The sequence below is a fragment of the Trichechus manatus genome, unplaced genomic scaffold (genome assembly GCF_000243295.1).
Source record: "Trichechus manatus latirostris isolate Lorelei unplaced genomic scaffold, TriManLat1.0 scaffold00316, whole genome shotgun sequence".
NCBI classification, from domain to species: domain Eukaryota; kingdom Metazoa; phylum Chordata; class Mammalia; order Sirenia; family Trichechidae; genus Trichechus; species Trichechus manatus.
In genome coordinates this window covers 602652-620261 of record NW_004444252.1, presented here as the reverse complement: position 1 = coordinate 620261, position 17610 = coordinate 602652, and the positions used below count along the sequence as shown (strand labels likewise).

At 39.5% G+C, this 17610-nt stretch overlaps 1 protein-coding gene across 2 annotated transcripts in view; it reads left to right on the top strand.

The window, feature by feature from the left end:
* EIF2AK3 (eukaryotic translation initiation factor 2 alpha kinase 3) overlaps positions 1-17610 on the top strand; it is a 101430-nt gene that overhangs the window by 53205 nt on the left and 30615 nt on the right. For both annotated transcript variants that reach the window (XM_023725477.1, XM_004390653.3), the window contains 6 exons: positions 1401-1523; positions 3466-3686; positions 5592-5704; positions 8568-8690; positions 14141-14290; positions 16271-17048. In XM_023725477.1, the coding sequence (XP_023581245.1) occupies positions 1401-1523; positions 3466-3686; positions 5592-5704; positions 8568-8690; positions 14141-14290; positions 16271-17048 (1508 nt within the window). The remainder of the gene's footprint in view (positions 1-1400; positions 1524-3465; positions 3687-5591; positions 5705-8567; positions 8691-14140; positions 14291-16270; positions 17049-17610) is intronic.

The window sequence follows — 17610 nt, the reverse complement described above, 5'->3', positions numbered from 1 at the left end:
GTGATTGACTTATTTCACTCAGCATAATGTCCTCCAGTTTCATCCATGTTATGAGATGCTTCACAGATTCATCATTAGAACAAATAGTTTCTCATTAAACAGTACACATATTCTTTCATGACAATGGTTAACAACCCTACGACATGTCAGCACTGTCCTTTCTCAACCTTGGGTTCCCTGTTGCCAGCTTTCCTGTCCCCTCCTGCTTTCTAGTCCTTGTGCCTGGGCTGTTGTGCCCCATTAGTCTTGTTTTGTTTTATGGGGCTCTCTAATGTTTGGCTGAATGGTGAACCTCAAGAGTGACTTCATTACTGAGCTGAAAGGGTTTCCAAGGGCCATACTCTCAGGGTTTCTCCAGTCTTTGTCACGTGCCTTCCTTTTGAAACACTCTCATTGCCTAGCTTCCATGAATCAATACTGTTCCAGTCTTCTTCTGAACTCTCTGATCACTTCTTCTCAATCCTTACTTTCTCCCAAGGCAATCCTGTCCTCACTCATGAATTCAGTTAAACCATCTCCTGACTTACAGATTCATATCAGACTTTGCTTCCAAGCTTCAGATTCACACTGCCACCTGCCTATACAACGCTACCTCTTGGGTGTCTCAGAAGTTCTTGACATGTCTAAAGCTGACCTTAAGATCCTCTCCCCCTAAAAAACTGGGTCCTCTTCCATGGTTCTCCATCTCAGAGAATGCTACCAGCATCCATTCCATTCTACTAATCAGAAACCAAGAAAGCAGCCCTCTGCATCACGCCCTCCACCCAATCCATCTCTCAGTTCAGTCAATTTTACCTCTTAAATAGATGTGTGTTACTGTTTTTAGTTGTCTTCAAGTCAGTTCTGACACACGGCAAGCACATATGTGCAGAGTAGAACTGCACTGATATAATTTATTTTATGAGCCGCTCTGTCTTTTGGCTGATAGGTGACCTCCTATGGTGGTTTGAGTTCCAAGTTTAAAGGGTATCCCAGGGCAATAGTCTTGGGGATTCCTCTAGTCTCTACCAGTCCAGTAAGTCTGGCCTTTTTTAGGAATTTGAGTTTTGCTCTACATTTTTTTACCCATTCTATCCAGGACCATCTGTTGTGTCACTTGTTGGAATGATCGGTAGTGGTAGACAGGCACCGTCTAGTTCTGGTCTCAAGGTGGATGAGGCCGTGGTTTGTGTAGACTATTAGTCCTTTACACTAGTTTCTTCTTTGAGTCTTTGGTTTCTTTCTTTCTCTTTCGCTCCAGATACGTAGAGACCAACAGTTGAATCTTAGATGGCCACTCGCAAGCTTTTAAGACCCCAGGTGCTACTTACCAAACTAGGATATAGAACATTATCTGTATGAGTTAGGCACGTGTGTTTTCATTAGTCATAACAGCTAAGATTTTACCATTTTTCTTTTAGACTCTCCTTCCAGAACTCCTGTGTTGGTGGGATCTGATGAATTTGACAAATGTCTTAGTAATGATAAGTTTTCTCATGAAGAATACAGTAATGGTGCACTTTCAATCTTACAGTATCCATATGGTAAGTGTGATTACTCCTCCACTGACAATATTGAGATTTATTTATTTAATTTTATCTATTAATTTGAAATTAATTAACAGAATTCAAATGAAGTGCAGTTGATTGGGGTGTAGAGAATAAAATATCCTGGGAGGCTATATTGTGAACGTTGGGTAAGTGTGTAAGCTCTAAATTCAGCTTGCCAGTGTTCAAATCCTGGTTTCACCATGTCCTAAATTGGGCTCACCTAACTTCCCTGTGTCTCAGTTCCTTCACCTATAAGATGAGGAAAGTAATCATAGTATCTGTTCATTCGGTCATTATTAGGTTTAAATGAGAAAATGAATATAAAGTCTTAATTATATTGTGCCTGGCACATGATAAATATTCAATAAACATGATTGTCATTAGTTGCTGCCAACTGTGTTCTGACTCATGGTGACCCCATGTGTGCACAGTAGAACTGTTCCATAGGGTTTTCAAGGCTGTGACCTTTTGGAAGCAGATCACTGATCCTGTTTTCCGAGGTGCCTCTGGGTAGATTCCAGTGGCCAAGTTTTTGGTTAGTAGTCAAGCACTTAACCATTTGTGCCATCCAGGGACTCCTTAGTAAACTTTGATCCTTGTTATTAGCTGTCTTGTTTAATTATCAGCACATGTAATGTAGTCTTTGTAATATCAGCCTGTATAATGAAGAAAACAGGTGTTTCCCACAGAGCTATGTGAAAATGCTGTGAAAAATGAGGTTATTTTAATTTTGCCCTCAGACAAGGGAAATTGGTAAAAAGTCAAGAATACATAAAATTTGGCACGAGATACGTTTCTGTGTAATAAGCAGCAGTTCTTTAAAGTTAGGATCTATTCAGATATGAAAGTCTTTTGAACAGTTACTGAGTTACAGAAACGTCCTCAAATCTGCATTAGAAGAAAACACAGACTTCTCATCAGTTCTCTAGATTTGGAAACTGAGAGGTTGTTGTATAATTTAAGTTGATAAGAGGAGCCCTGGTGGTGCAATGGTTAAGCACTCGGCTGCGAACTAAAAGGTTGGCAGTTCGAGCCCACCCAGTGGCTCCCAGGAGAAAGACCTGGTGATCTGCTCCAGTAAAGGTTACAGCCTAGAGAACCCTACGGGGCAGTTCTACTCTTGTCACATGGGGTCGTTATGAGTCAAAAATTAACTTTATGGCACCTAACGACAAGTTGATAAAAAAAAAGCAGAAGACTTAGAACTAGAAACAGCAGTCCTTATCTGATATTGATCAAAAGACAAGGTAAGAGAAGTTGTGTAATCTGCCCAAGTAATGCAGAATAGAAGGCAGAAAACACAGGCTGCTTTCTGGGACAAACTCATTTTTGATGGCCTGAAATGAGCCATTAAGAGTTTGGCTGCTAACCAAAAGGTCGGCAGTTCAAATCCACTCGGCGCTCCTTGGAAACCCTATGGGGTATTTCTGCTCTGTCCTGTAGGGCTGCTATGAGTCGGAATCGACTCAGTGGCAGTGGGTTTGATTTGGTTTTGAAATGAACCAAAGAGCATGATGGGGATTTTCCTTTAGGCTTGTTAAGAATGATTACGTCAATGGTAAAATTTGGTATTTTATGATACAAAGTGAAAGGAAAACTTAAAATATCCTGAAGGAAGATTGAGTACTGTCTAATTCTTTCTTCCATTTAAAGGATTGAATTATTAATGAGATAATAAATGAAGTGGCCCTTAAAACTTTTTCTAGTGTTATATTTCAATATAAAGAAAATTCAAGATACCTACGGAATAAAGGAAAGTGTATTTGTTTAGTTAAAAAGTAGGGTAAATGAAGCCATTTGAAATGTATTAAAGAAGAGAGATGAAACAAAAAAAAAGGAATTAGTGTTGTAAATTAAAGGAAAATGGCTAATTTTTAACCAACATGGGCCTATTTTGGCTTATCATAAAAACACTTTTTAATGTTTGTTTTTGAAGATAATGGTTATTATCTACCATACTACAAGAGGGAGAGGACCAAACGGAGCACGCAGATCACAGTCAGATTTCTCAACAACCTGAATAACAACAAGAATATCCGCAAAAAGGATCCTGTCCTCCTCTTACACTGGTGGAAAGAAATAGTTGGAACTATTCTGTTTTGTATCATAGCCACAACTTTTATTGTACGCAAACTTTTCCATCCTCATCCTCACAGAGTAAGACACTTTCTTAGAATCTAATTTATTTCAAAGGGTTGGGAATATGAGAAACTTACTTGTGTGTTTGTGTGGTTTTAAATGTATTTAAGTTTTAGCATAAAATAATCGTTGCCTATACTCTCAGTTCTACTTCTCACCACCATTCACTCCTCAACTCACTGCAGTCTGAGTTCCACCCCTACCACTCCACTGGGGCTGCTTTTGTCAAAGTTTTCAAATATCTTTTGTTTGTTAAATTTAATGAACATTTCTCAGTCCTTATCTAACTGAACCTTTTAGCATTTGGCCATATCAGACACCACCTCCCTTTAACCTTTTTTAACCAGCTGCATTGACACTATGCTCTCCTGGTTTCCTTCTTTGACTTGGTGTGTACGCCTGAGGACCTTGTCTTCCTCAGCCTTACCGTTAACAGCAGTATTCCTCAAGGCTCTTTCTTTTCTCTGTTCATTCCACAAACTCTCCTTGGATGGTCTCACCTACTTTCCCAGCTCCAATTATCTTACATAGCTCTCAGACTGTACTCATTTCTGCCCCCATTCTCATCCCCAACCTGTTCCCCTGGTATTATTCTCTCTTAATGAAGTACTGCCATACTCAGTTACCAAAGCCAGAAGTCATTCTTCTCTCCCTCATCTAATCAGTCACCAAGTTCTAGCAAATTCTTCTAAATATCTTCAGTTTGTCTTCTTTTCTATATCCCAGCTTCCACTTCCCTAGCACAAACACCATCAAATATCTCCTAAATTATTAAAATAGCTATTAACAAATCCCCATGCTTCTGGTCTTCTACCTATCTCAAGTACGTTCTCCACACTCCCTAACTCTCTGGCTACGTTTCCTGGCTTAAAAACCTTTAGTAGCTGACTCCCCATTTCTCTTAGCATTAAGTTTATGTTCTTATTATAACATACAAGGTTTTGAATGATTTGTACCTGCCTGCTCATTATTCATCTCTCACCATTGCCCTGATCACTTCTCTCCTCTCCTCCATGCTCTGCCAGTGTGCTGAACTGTTTCGGTCCCTCCAGTATGTCAAGCTCCCTCTAAGCTGAGAGTGCTTATCCCTCTGACCTTGCCTCTGAACCTTGCTCCCCACTTCCTCTCCCTTCTCCCTCACACTGTGAACTCCTGGACATCATTCGGTTTGAAATTAGTTGCCACGTCCGCTGGGAAGTCTTAATTCTGAGTCTGGTTGCCCTCCTATGTCTGAGAATACCCTGTACTCCCCTTACTAAAGTGTTTAATAGTAATTCCTAATTGCTTATCTCTCTTGGCCACTGAACTGTACTTTCTTAAGGACCAGGACCAAGGGTCTACATTGTTTACCACTGTCTCCCCAGCCTCTTACGCGGTGCCTGGCATATAACCATACTCAGTAACGGTTCATTGAAAGAATCATTGGCTAAATGAATGGACTACAGTATCCACTTCTGACTGTAATAATTCTTAACATCCTCTGGACATCTTTTAGGAGATGTTGGTGAAGAGACATTGCAGATAAGATGCCAAATTCATTTTCCTGTTGTTGAAAACATTTTTAAAGCATCTATAAGATTGATTGGGAAAGAAAGAATTCTGGTCTTGCCTGGAAGTTTGTACTCCTACTTACATATGTACACAATCTTTACACCTAGTTATGTGTTATACTGTATATATAATACGCCCACATTATAAAAAACAAAATCCCCGCAAACACTAGAGGGAGGGCAGTGGGAAGATAAACTTTTTTCTTTAATATAATAAATGGAAACACTGTTTTTGTGATTTTATAATATTTTATTTTTCTCAGTGTTAAGATTTATTTTATTTTTCAATGTCATTTTATAACCTAAGATTGTTAGCTAACTTCCGTTGAGCTTTGTACCGGTGATGATTTTTTGTTTTTTTCTGCTTTACTAGCAAAGGAAGGAATCTGAAACTCAGTGTCAAACTGAAAGTAAATATGATTCTGTAAGTGGCGACACCAATGACAGTAGCTGGAATGACATCAAAAATTCTGGGTATATATCACGGTAAGAGTCTTAACATAAAATACATGTGCATGTTATAGCTTCTGATGGCACCCATTTGAATCAGAGAAGAAATTATTTTTAAACTAAGATCTTGTTTAACTCTTTTTTTTTTTTTTTTATTGTGTGAATATCTGGGTAAATAAAACATAGGCTTTTACCCCTCCAGTAACTTAAACCCATTCAAAGTGTTTTGTACCATAAGAACAATGGAAATAGAGTGTTGCAGGAATTTGGAATCTCAGCTGCCAAATCAAATTCTTATTTAGACACCTTAGGTAATGAGGGTCTATAGTATGCTGGGCTTGGCATTAATAGTACCAAATAGTAATTACTGTGTTGAGTAGAGTGTGATACTAGTCTCCGTGTGTTGCTTAAGCCTCATTTATTTCATCTTTTATTCTGTCTGGAATAAGAGAAAGATGGGAAAAAGTATACCAATAAAATAATTTTCAAAAGCAGAAGGAAGATTGAGAGATGGGTTAGCTAAAAAGTAGGCAGTTCAAATAATTTGAAATTAAAATAAAAGGAAAGAAGCTGTTAGCAATCTGTCGGGTGTGCGATATCCCCTTTGATGCTTTATGCTACAGGAAATGGTGCTATGGGTCATTTTTCATAGTACATGTACTATTGCAAATTTCCTGTATGTTTTGATATTGTACTCTTATCATACTTTAGTAATATGAGAGACAAAGAAAAGACGTGGAACCTTATTGCTTAATAGCTAATGGTTTTATGACAGAAAAGATTGAAGTAACAGCTAAAATGTAAGATATTTTGGTTATCTGAGGACTCAGTACATTATCTAAGCTGCATTCATATTATCAGAAATTGAGAATTGACTAATTTGTTTTAGCTACTAGTTTCTTAAAGTTTACTGGGCGACTAACAAATGGTAAAGGCTACTTTAATACTCTTGCTGGTAAGGATGCTGACTAGTACTCAGTGGTCGTTGTCACCAGCAGGCGGTGAGAGGGGGAGGGAGCAAGGGGCCCAATGACTGCTACAACCGTTCACTGTTCGTTGAGCATTTGTTTTGAACAACTGTACGCAGGACAGTATTCCAGGCTTTTGGGGGAATAAAAAGACTGGGCCTATCCTGGAGAAGCTTAAAGTCTATGGGGGAAGATTACACTGGGTGTGAACCACGAGCCAAGTGACTAAATCTGGTTGTGATGGTTCAGGGGGGCATCAGAAATGAGGTCACATTTGAATTGAACCTTAAATCTGAGTAAGTAAGAGACAGGTAGAGCCTGGGGAAAGAATGGAGTGTGGTAAGTCAAGTTATATTTGTCAGGCTGTTGTGAAGAGAATTTGAATAAGGTACTCTAAAACTGAATTAAACTTAAATCAATTTTAACTTTATTCACGGTGAAGAGTATGACTGGTTTTTCGTTAAGTTTTTGTTTTAGTAAAGGGGCTCTGTGATAATAGTAATACTATCTAATGTTTACTGAGCGCTTACTATGCACTAGGCACTATTAAGAGCATGAGCTCTGGATTCAGTAGTGAGTTCAAGTCCCAGTTTTGTCATCATCTGGGAACTTAGACAAGATGATACTTACATTTCTTGGATCTACAATCATTATATAAGATGTTACACTTCAGAAGATGTATCTGTTTTCATATGGGTGTTGTTCTGAGTATAGGAAGATCATTCCCTTGGCTTTCCAGGAGTAGGACCTGAACTTCCTGGGCTTTTGCAGTTGAGGAGACAGGTCTGTACTGAGTTACAATCACTAGCTATTTTTAGGGATAATAGATTATTACTGTTCATTCTCTGTGAAGGTAATTGGCCCATGGAGGGTTGGGACCTGTTGCTTCTCCTCCTTAACTTCATGTTCTAACCAGCTGAGCCAACTACTTCTAAATTAATATGAGTGTGTAAATCAGAAAGTAATACACTTAGCCTTCTAAGGGACACCAAAGATAATGTAGTTCTCCCCCATATGGCTGGAGTACCATCCGCAGTATGCATGCATTTATTCAACAGACACTTGTTAGGTCTCCTATTTGCCAGGTAGTGCCCAGGCTCTGGAAATACAAAGAGAAACAAGGACAGGGGTCTAGGAAGGCTTTATAGGAGTGGTGAGATGAGCAGAATTCTGAAAGAATAGGGGTTCATTAAGTACAAAGAGGAAGGGCCGTCCCTATAGAGCAAATAGCAGAAGCAAAAGCCCTGAAGTTGTGAGAGAGTGAGGTGCCAGTTGGCTGGAATATCCAGCACAGATCCGGGAGGTCAGGGACTAAAGGAGAAACAGGCTGCAGTGTGGTGGTCCATGTAAGCGACAGGTGGTGATGGATGTAGCTTCTGCCTATCGAATACCTTTAGTGATGAGCATGCTGACTCAGGCAACCAGCCAGTGTCAGACACGTTTGGTTCTCAGAAAGATTTCTGAATAAAAATGTACTTAAATATAATAGGATTGATTGAATTTTTCCCATAAATATACAAACAGTGGCATAAAATTAAAATACGTTTTCTAATAGAGAGTATAAAATGCTAGACGGGGTAAATGTTTAGAGAGTTAAGAATCTATTTTGGTAGATGATGGAAAGTATTGGGCTGGACAGATCAGTAGTACAATGGCTGTAAGAACAAGTTACAGTTAAACAGAAGCCTTTTTATTATTTATAAATTTCCTTGGGAAAAAAGATAGAATGTATTCTCATTTATGTAAACAGAAGAACAAAGAAGCCAGTTAGTAGAATTCAAACTATACTTTTTATTAAAATAATTTCTGGGGCTTACTGAGTGTATCATTCTTATATATCATAAAAAAGATTGACCTGAATATTACTTTACTACAACATTTAAAACTATTTTTCATTTTTTTTTTTAATTTACCTTTTTTTTTTTTTTAAGATATCTAACAGATTTTGAACCAATTCAGTGCATGGGTCGTGGAGGGTTTGGAGTTGTCTTTGAAGCTAGAAACAAAGTAGATGACTGCAATTACGCTATCAAAAGGATCCGTCTCCCCAACAGGTAATGAGCGTTACTTCTCGTGAACTTGGGATTAGCGCCATATGATCTCATCGCAGTATGTCCTTATTGAGGCTAGTGCATTTTTAATTATCTCTATTTGTTGAGCACCTGTATTCTATAAAGACTATAGACAACAGTTTCTGACCTTCAGAATCTTAAGTTCTAAGTGCTCCCAGACACAGCTGTGTAAAAGATGTGATCTATTTATTTAGATTGCTTTGCAGCTACTTAAAAAATCTGCCCTTGTTTTTTAAATTTTATTGTGGTAAGACACGTATTAAAAAATGTTTGCGACTTTAACCATTTTTAAGTGTACAATTCAGTGATGTTAGTAACATTCACCATGTTGCTAACCACCACCACTACCCATTTCCAAATATTTTTCATCACCCTTAACAGAAACTCGGAGCCCTGGTGGTGCAGTGGTTAAAAGCTTGGCTGCTAACCAAAAGGTCAGCAGTTCTAGTCTACCAGCCGCTTCTTGGAAACCCTATGGGGCGGTTCTACTCTGTCCTATAGGGTTGCTCTGAGTTGGAATCCACTCGATGGCAACAGTTTGGGTTTTTTTTTTGTTTTTTGTTTTTTTTTTTAAACAGAAACTCAGTACCCCTTAAGCAATAACTCCCTATTTCCCCCTTCCACCCAGCCCTTGTGAACACTATGTTTCTACGCGTTTGCCTGTTCTTGTTATTCCACGTAAGTCAGCTCATACAATGTTTGTCCCTTGGTGTCTGACTTACTTCACTCGGCATCGTGTTTTCAAGGCTCATCCGTGTCATAGCGTGTATCAGAGCTTCGTTTCTCGTTATGGCTGAATAATAGCCCATGGTATGTATGTATAGATCACATTTTGTTTATCCATTCAGCTGTTGATGGATATTTAGCTTGTTTCTACCTCTTGGTGACTGTGAATAATGCTGCAGTGAACATTGGTATACAAGTACCTGTTTGCATTTCTGTTTTCAGCTTGCGACTTTACAGCCTCTATAACTGTGAGCCATTCCTTGATATAAATCTCTCTCTCTCTCTCTCTCTAAACATATATATGTATTTATATATATATGTTGCACTGGTTTTGCTTCTCTAGAGAAGCCAGCCTAAGACACTACCCAAAACCAAACCAATCCCACTGCTGTCAAGTCAATTCCAACTCATAGCGACTCTGTAGGACAGAGTAGAACTGCCACATCTTTCTCCCAGGAGTGGCTGGTGGAGAAACTGCTGACCTTTTGATTAGCAGCTGAGCGCTTTAACCACTGTGCCACCAGGGCTCCTATAATACGTATAGACTTTAATAAATAGCACCATTTAAAAATAATCTTTGTCTATTGTGAAAAATAAGGAAAAGTGTTAAAACAAAAACTACTTGTATTCCCTCCACCCAGTAATAAATACTATTAACATTTTAGAATATTTCCTTTTATTTTTTTTTTCTGGGCATAAATTTATGTAATTAGTAGCTAGTTATCAGTACCGTACAGTTTTGTCTGTTGCTTCCTTCATGGCATTCTCAGCATTTTTGATGTTAAGATGTAAAGTATATTATGGCTAGATAATAGTTCAACTAATACACATGCCTTATTTTGTTTAACCGTTTCTTATTGTTAAGCATTTAGGTTTCTAATGTGTTACAATTAAAAATAATTCTGCAGTGTTCATCTTTTATACAAATGTTTTCACATTTGTTGTTTCCTTGGGATAGATTTCGAGAAGTGGAATTATTGACTCAAAACAGTGTGATGCTTTTAAGAAAATGGGCTTTCAGTATTACCTTCCTTGCCATCTATGTAGAAGATTCTTATTAACTTTTTTTTTTTTTTAGTTTATTGTGTTTTATATGAAAGTTTACAGTGCAAATTAGTTTTTCATTCAAAAATTTCATACACAAATTGTTTTGTGACATTGGTTGCAATCCTCCCAGTATGTCAGCACTCTCCCCCTTCCCCTTCCCATCCTGGGTTCTCCATGTCCATTTGTCCAGTTTTCCTGCCCCTTCCTGCCTTCTTGTCTTTGATTTTGGGCACGTGTTGCCCATTTGGTCTTGTATACTTGATTGAACTAAGAAGCACGTTCCTCACGTGTGTTGCTGTTTGTTTTATAGGCCTGTCTAACCTTTGGCTGAAAGGTGAACGAACTTCAGGTGTGCCTTCAGTTTTGAGTTAGCAGGGTGTCCGGGAGCCATAGTCTCAGGGGTTTCTCCAATCTCTTGTCAGACCAGTAAGCCTGGTTTTTTTTTTGTGAATTTGAATTTTGTTCTACATTTTTCTTCCACTCTGTCTAGGACCCTCTATTGTGATCCCTGTCAGAGTGGTCAGTGATGGTAGCTGGACACCATTTAGTTCTTCTGGGCTCACGCTGCTGGAGGCTGTGGTTCATGTGGTCTGTTAGTCCTTTGGACTAATATTTTCCTTGTGTCTTTGTTTTTTTTCATTCTCTTTTGCTCCAGATGGGATGGGACCAGTAGATGGATCTTAAATGGCTGCTTGCAAGCTTTTAAGGTCCCAGACACTCACCAAAGTAGGATTTAGAATATTTTCTTTATGAACTATGTTATGCCAATTGACCTAGATGTCCCCTGAGACCATGGTGCGCAGCCCTCAGCCCCAATAACTTGGTCCCTCAAGGTGTTTGGATGTGTCTAGGAAGCTTCTAGACTTTGCTTGGTCAAGTTGTGCTGGCTTCCCTATATTGTGTGTTGTCTTTCCCTTCACCTAAGTTAACTTGTCTACTTGTCTAGTTAGTGATTTGCCCTCCCCATCCCTCCTCACCTCGTAACCATCAAAGATTGTTTTTTTTTTGTGTGTAAACTTTTTCTTGGGTTTTTATGATAGTGGTTTCATACAATATTTGTCCTTTTATGACTGACTTATTTCATTCAGCATACTGGCCTCCAGGTTCATCCATGTTGTGAGATGTTTGGCAGATTCATTGTTCTTTATCATTGTGTAGTATTCCATCCTGTACATATACCATAATTTTGTTTATCAATTCATCTGTTGATGGACGCTATCTTAGGCTGCGTTCTCTAGAGAAGCAAAACCAGTGAAGCATGTATATGTAGAGAAAGATCTGTATCAAGGAAATAGCTGATATGGTTGTAGAGGCCAGAAATTCCCAAGTCTGTGGGTCAGATGTCAGGCTGGAGGCTTCTTTTCACTCACGTAGCCACGGGGGCTGATGAACCCAAGATTGGCAGATCAGATGGTAGGCTGCTGGCTTACAAGCTTTGGAGGCTGAAGAATCCAAGGCTGGCAGATAAGATGGTAGACTGCTCGCTGGCTCACGTCCCAAGAACTGAGTTCAGATGATGACGAGCCAAATGCAGGATGCAAAGCAGAGCAAAAGCCAGCGAGCTTTGCCAGAGAGTCCATATATGTTGGATGCAGGCCATCCCCACAAGGAAACTCCCTTTCAACTGATCGGCACTTCTCATGATGGAGGAGATTACATTATATCAGATATCATCATGGAGATGATTATATCATTATATAACTGCCAAACTACATCATAACTGCCAAGCGGTTGAGAATCATGGCCCAGCCAAGTTGACATACAACCTTAACCGTCACAGGCACATAGGTTGTTTCTGTCTTTTTGCTGCTGTGAGTAATGCTGCCATGAACATAGGTATGCGTCTGTCTGTTCGTGTGATGGTTCTTATCTCTCTAGGATATATTCCTAGGGTTGGGATTGCTGGATCATATGGTATTTCTATTTCTAGCTTTTTAAGGAGGTGCCATATCATTCTCCATAGTGGTTGTATCATTTTACATTCCCACCAGCAGTACATAAGAGTTCCAGTCTCCCCAAAACCTCTCCATTGTAGTTTTGATTTGCAGTTCTCTAATGGCTAGTGATCACAAGCATTTCCTCACGTGTCTGTTAGCCACCTGAATGTCTTCTTTGGTGAAGTGTCTGTTCATATCCTTTGCCCATTTTTTAATTGGATTATTTGTCTTTTTGTTGTTGAAGTGTTGAAGTATTCTGTAGATTTTAGAGAGTAGACCCTTGTCGGACATGTTGTTCTTACTGATTCTTGATTAAATGTGCACTAATTGCTGTGCTGTCTTTTAACTGGTATTTCAATGTTTTGACTGCAGATAGGGACATAAGAATCCCTGTTGATGGTTTGGGTATTACAGAACTAATTCGTTTCTTTTGGTATATAACTTTGAGTAGTTTAATTATTCATATGCATATGTATAAGATGAGGACAGAAGCTGTAACTATTTGGGGCTTTTGTAATTTATTTAAATAATTAAAATGCCGGGAAGATTGTAACCCTTGCCTTATCTTAGTAAGTAGCTTCTCATGAAAAAGCTTTCTTGCTTGGTGGTAATGAGGTCTCTCCTCTCTGCTCGCTTCTCTCTTTTATATCTCAAAAGAGATTGACTCAAGATACAGCCTAATCCTGTAGATTGTGTCCTGCCTCATTAGCATAACTCCACTAATCCTGCCTCATTAACATCACAGAGGTTAAGATTTACAACACAGAGGAAAATTACATGAAATCACAAAATGGAGGACAACCATACAATGCTGGGAATCATGGCCTAGCCAAGCTGACACATATTTTTAGGGGAACGCAATTCAATCCATAACGCTGAATGTGGGTACTTAAAAGTTAGAAAAATGAAAAATGTACTGAGATTCTTAGTCTAGGAGAATGGGAGAGATTAGCAACAACAGAACACCAAGGAAAAAGTCACAGTAACTGACTTTCTTCTGCAGAAAGGAAGAAGATGTATTTTGTACTTATTGATGTTGGTTAAGGTGATGGTTGAATCACTAGAAATGTCAGATCCGTTAGACAGGTTGTCACAGCAGAAGATAAAATTGATGTTTTTCTAGTTAAACTTCACTGTCTGTGATATTCAGTAGTCGAGGCTTGCGATATAAACAAGCAAACAAATGTGATCGTACATGCCTTTTTAGTTTGTGATAGGTACCATTTTGTGGTGGTTGTTCTCTATCCTCCTGAGCTTGGGATGCTAACCTCTTTCTTCTAAATACCTCACTCACATCTACTTATTTATCCTCCTGTTGAGTCTATAAAAACTCGTTGCTGTCAAGTCGATTCCAACTCATAGCTGCTCTATAGGACAGAGTAGAACTGCCCCGTAGAGTTTCCAAACAGCACCTATTGGATTCAAACTGCCGACCTTTTGGTTAGCAGCTGTAGCTCTTAACCACTACACCACCAGGGTTTCCATTGAGTCTATAATAGGACTTATTTCCAGAAGAAAAAAAAAAAAACATTAAAATATGTTGTTTTTAAAATATAGGACTTCTTATATGGCTTCTTGGATTTATATCAGTACAACTAAGTCGACTCATCTATTTCTAATTTTGACTTGAAGGGAGAATATTATTTCTGTGTTTTCACTGTTGAACTTGATTACTTCTGCAGATATGACAACCTTCAGTGTCTTTTTTTTTCTCTATTTCAGGGAGTTGGCTCGGGAAAAGGTAATGCGAGAAGTTAAAGCTCTGGCCAAGCTTGAGCACCCAGGTATTGTTAGATATTTCAATGCCTGGTTGGAAGCACCACCAGAGAAGTGGCAAGAAAAGATGGATGAAATTTGGCTGAAAGATGAAAGGTAACTTTGTTAGACATAGTCTTAAAACCTAATATTTTCCTTTAGGCTAGTATTTTGCATCTGTGAACAAAATATCATTTCTATAACATTAGGGTTTTTTTTTTTTTTTTTTAAGGAAAAGAACAGCAGATTCCCGTTCTCCATCATCATGTTTTGAAAACGTCCCTAGCCGCTTGTTAGTTGGTTTGGTTTCTGAGAATATGAATGTTAAAAATCATTAGCAGTTAGAGCTTTGTGAGTTGAGTTCACCGAGAGATTTGCAGTAGCTTTTTCAGTGTGACGTATGGTGTTTTTATTTGTCTCCATTCTTTTAAAAAAATACATATGGTCTTTCTCTTAGCAATTTACATCTCCTTTTTAAAGTAGTTTTAACTGTTTTCATTTAAAAAATATGTAAACTCAAGGTCATGGAAACTCCATAGACACATCCAAACTCCCTGAGGCTGAGGGCTGTGGGAACCATGGTCTCAGGGAATATCTAGCTCAATCGGCATAACATAGTTTGTAAAGGAAATGTTCTACATTCGACTTTGGTGAGTAGCATCTGGGGTCTTAAAAGCTTGTGAGTGGCCATCTAAGAATCTCCACTGGTTTCACCCTGTCTGGAGCAAGGGAGAATGAAGAAAACCAAAGACACAAGGGAAAGATTAGTCCAAAGGACGAATGGACCACAGCTACCACAGCCTCCTTCAGACTGAGTTCAGTACAACTAGATGGTGCCTGGTTACCACCACTGACTCCTTTGACAGAGATCACAATATAGGGTCCTGGACATTGCCGGAGAAAAATGTATAACAAAATTCGGACTCGCAGAGAAAGACCAGACTTACTGGTCTGACAGAGACTGAAGAAACCCCAAGAGTATGACCCCCGGATACCCTTTTAGCTCAGTAATGAAGTCACTCCTCAGGTTCACCCTTCAGCCAAAGATTAGACAGGCCCATAAAACAAAATGAGAGTAAAGGGGCCCACCAGCCCAGGGGCAAGGACTAGAAGGCAGGAGGGGACAGGAAAGCTGGTAATAGGGAACCCGAGTTCGAGAAGAGAGTGTTGACATGTCGTGGGGTTGGTAACCAGTGTCACAAAACCATATGTGTACTAATTGTTTAATGTCAAGCTGGCTTGTTTTGTGAACCATCATCTAAAGTACAATAATAATACAAAAAAATTATGTAAAGTTAAGTAACCTGAAGATATTTCCCATTACGAACCTGTATAGTATGATATGCTATAAGAAAGAATGTCTTTAAAAAGTACTGAGAACAGAAAAGAGGCAGACTGCAAATAGACTATTTACGAAAACAGCTGGAATAAAATGCCTGCCTAGAGTATCTGACACAGCGCTAGATCCATGTCGGGTACCTTGTTACAGAAACACAGTTGGGGCCCATAACTAACCATGGAAGTACCAAGTGAAGCAGCCTCCTTTTCTCAAGGCCCTGTGAGCTGCTGCTGCCCTCATTTTGATCAGAGCTTAGGAATTATGGCCACCGAGGAATCCTGTGCTTCGGTTCCTTCAGGACTCCGTGTTTTACACAAAAGGCCTTAGCTTCTCTGGCATGACAGCCCCAGCTAGCCGTTTCAAGTATAAAATTAAACTTCCAAATTTAAATTTTTGGAAGAAGTGGTTGGAATATGATTTTTTTTTTTGTCTCATACAGCGTATTTTTATGTAATCTATGTATTGTTGGAGCCCTGGTGGTGCAGTGGTTAAGAGTTACAGCTGCTAAGCAAAAGGTCGATAATTTAAGTCCACCAGCCACTCCTTGGAAACTCTATAGGGCAGTTCTACCCTGTCCTATAGGGTCAATATGAGTTGGAATCAACTCAACGGAGGCAATGTGTTTTTTTTTTTTTTGGTCTATGTTGTTGGTCATTTAGAAACTGTTTAATTATAGTTGAAGCTTTTTAAACACAGGACACAGTTTAAATAATCAACATATATTCACTCTCATACTTTTGTATTCTTCCCACCTCTAGCACAGATTGGCCACTCAGCTCTCCGAGCCCAATGGATGCACCATCAGTTAAAATACGCAGAATGGATCCCTTCTCTACAAAAGAACGTATTGAAATCATAGCTCCTTCACCAGTAAGAAGTAGGTCTTTTTCAGTAGGGATTTCCTGTGGCCAGACAAGTTCTTCCTTGAGCCCATTCTCTCCACTGGAATTCTCGGGAGCTGACCACAGAGATGTCAGTGGGTCAGTGGATCCAGTGTGCAACCTCCAGGACAGTTGCCTTACAGACTGTGAGGGGGAAGATGGTACTATGGATGGCAATGATGAAGGACACTCCTTTGAACTCTGTCCTTCTGAAGCCTCTTCTGTAAGGTCAAGGGAGAGAACCTCCTCTTCTATAGTATTTGAAGATTCTGGCTGTGATAATGCCTCCAGCAAAGAAGACCTCAAAACTAACAGACTGCATATTGGCAACCATTATGCTAATAAACTAACTGGCTGCAAGCATGCTAGTAGTAAATCGTCTTCTGAACCTACTTTGTCTGTTTCTCCTCCAAGACCAACCACTTTAAGTTTAGATCTCACTAAAACCACTGCCGAGAAACTCCAGCCCAGTTCACCGAAGGTGTATCTTTACATTCAGATGCAGCTGTGCAGGAAGGAAAACCTCAAAGACTGGCTGAACGGGCGATGTGCCATCGAGGAAAGGGAGAGGACCGTGTGTCTGCATATCTTCCTGCAGATAGCTGAGGCAGTGGAGTTTTTGCACAGTAAAGGACTCATGCACAGGGACCTCAAGGTTTGTATTTGTGGCACATTATACAAGGGTTTCAGTCTGCCTTTGTGTTGTTCGGAGTAGTATTTGCACTCCTTCTCAGTTTTTAGCTGAAGAGCAGAGAAGAGTGAAGGTATTGGGAGCAAAGGTCTGGGAAAGCAGCCTGAAGGGGCCTGCTGCAGAATAAGAAGTCTCCTACTTGGAATATTTCGGGCAGATCGTACATTCTGCTCTGTAATGTGTTTATGTTCATTTTACTGGAAAGAACATTCCCAATCCCCTCGTGGAAAAAAAAAAGAAAGAAAAATCTTTATGTACAATCCACTATGAGTAGATACACCTCATTTTTTTCTATGGCTTTTAGTTACCTTGACACAAGTGCCCCTAGGGCCCTGAAGTAGCATGGGGACAGGACTCAGATGGAAGGAGAGACAGGGGCTCCTTATCTAGCCAGCTTTGACTTGGGGTAAATCATTTAACATCTCATGCTTTCCCCCCTATTTCTGAACTGTTTGGGCCTTAAAGGAGGGCGTGGGAAGATGGATGGCAAAAGGTAACAGATGGTGGTTTTCAGCTGTAAATCTTT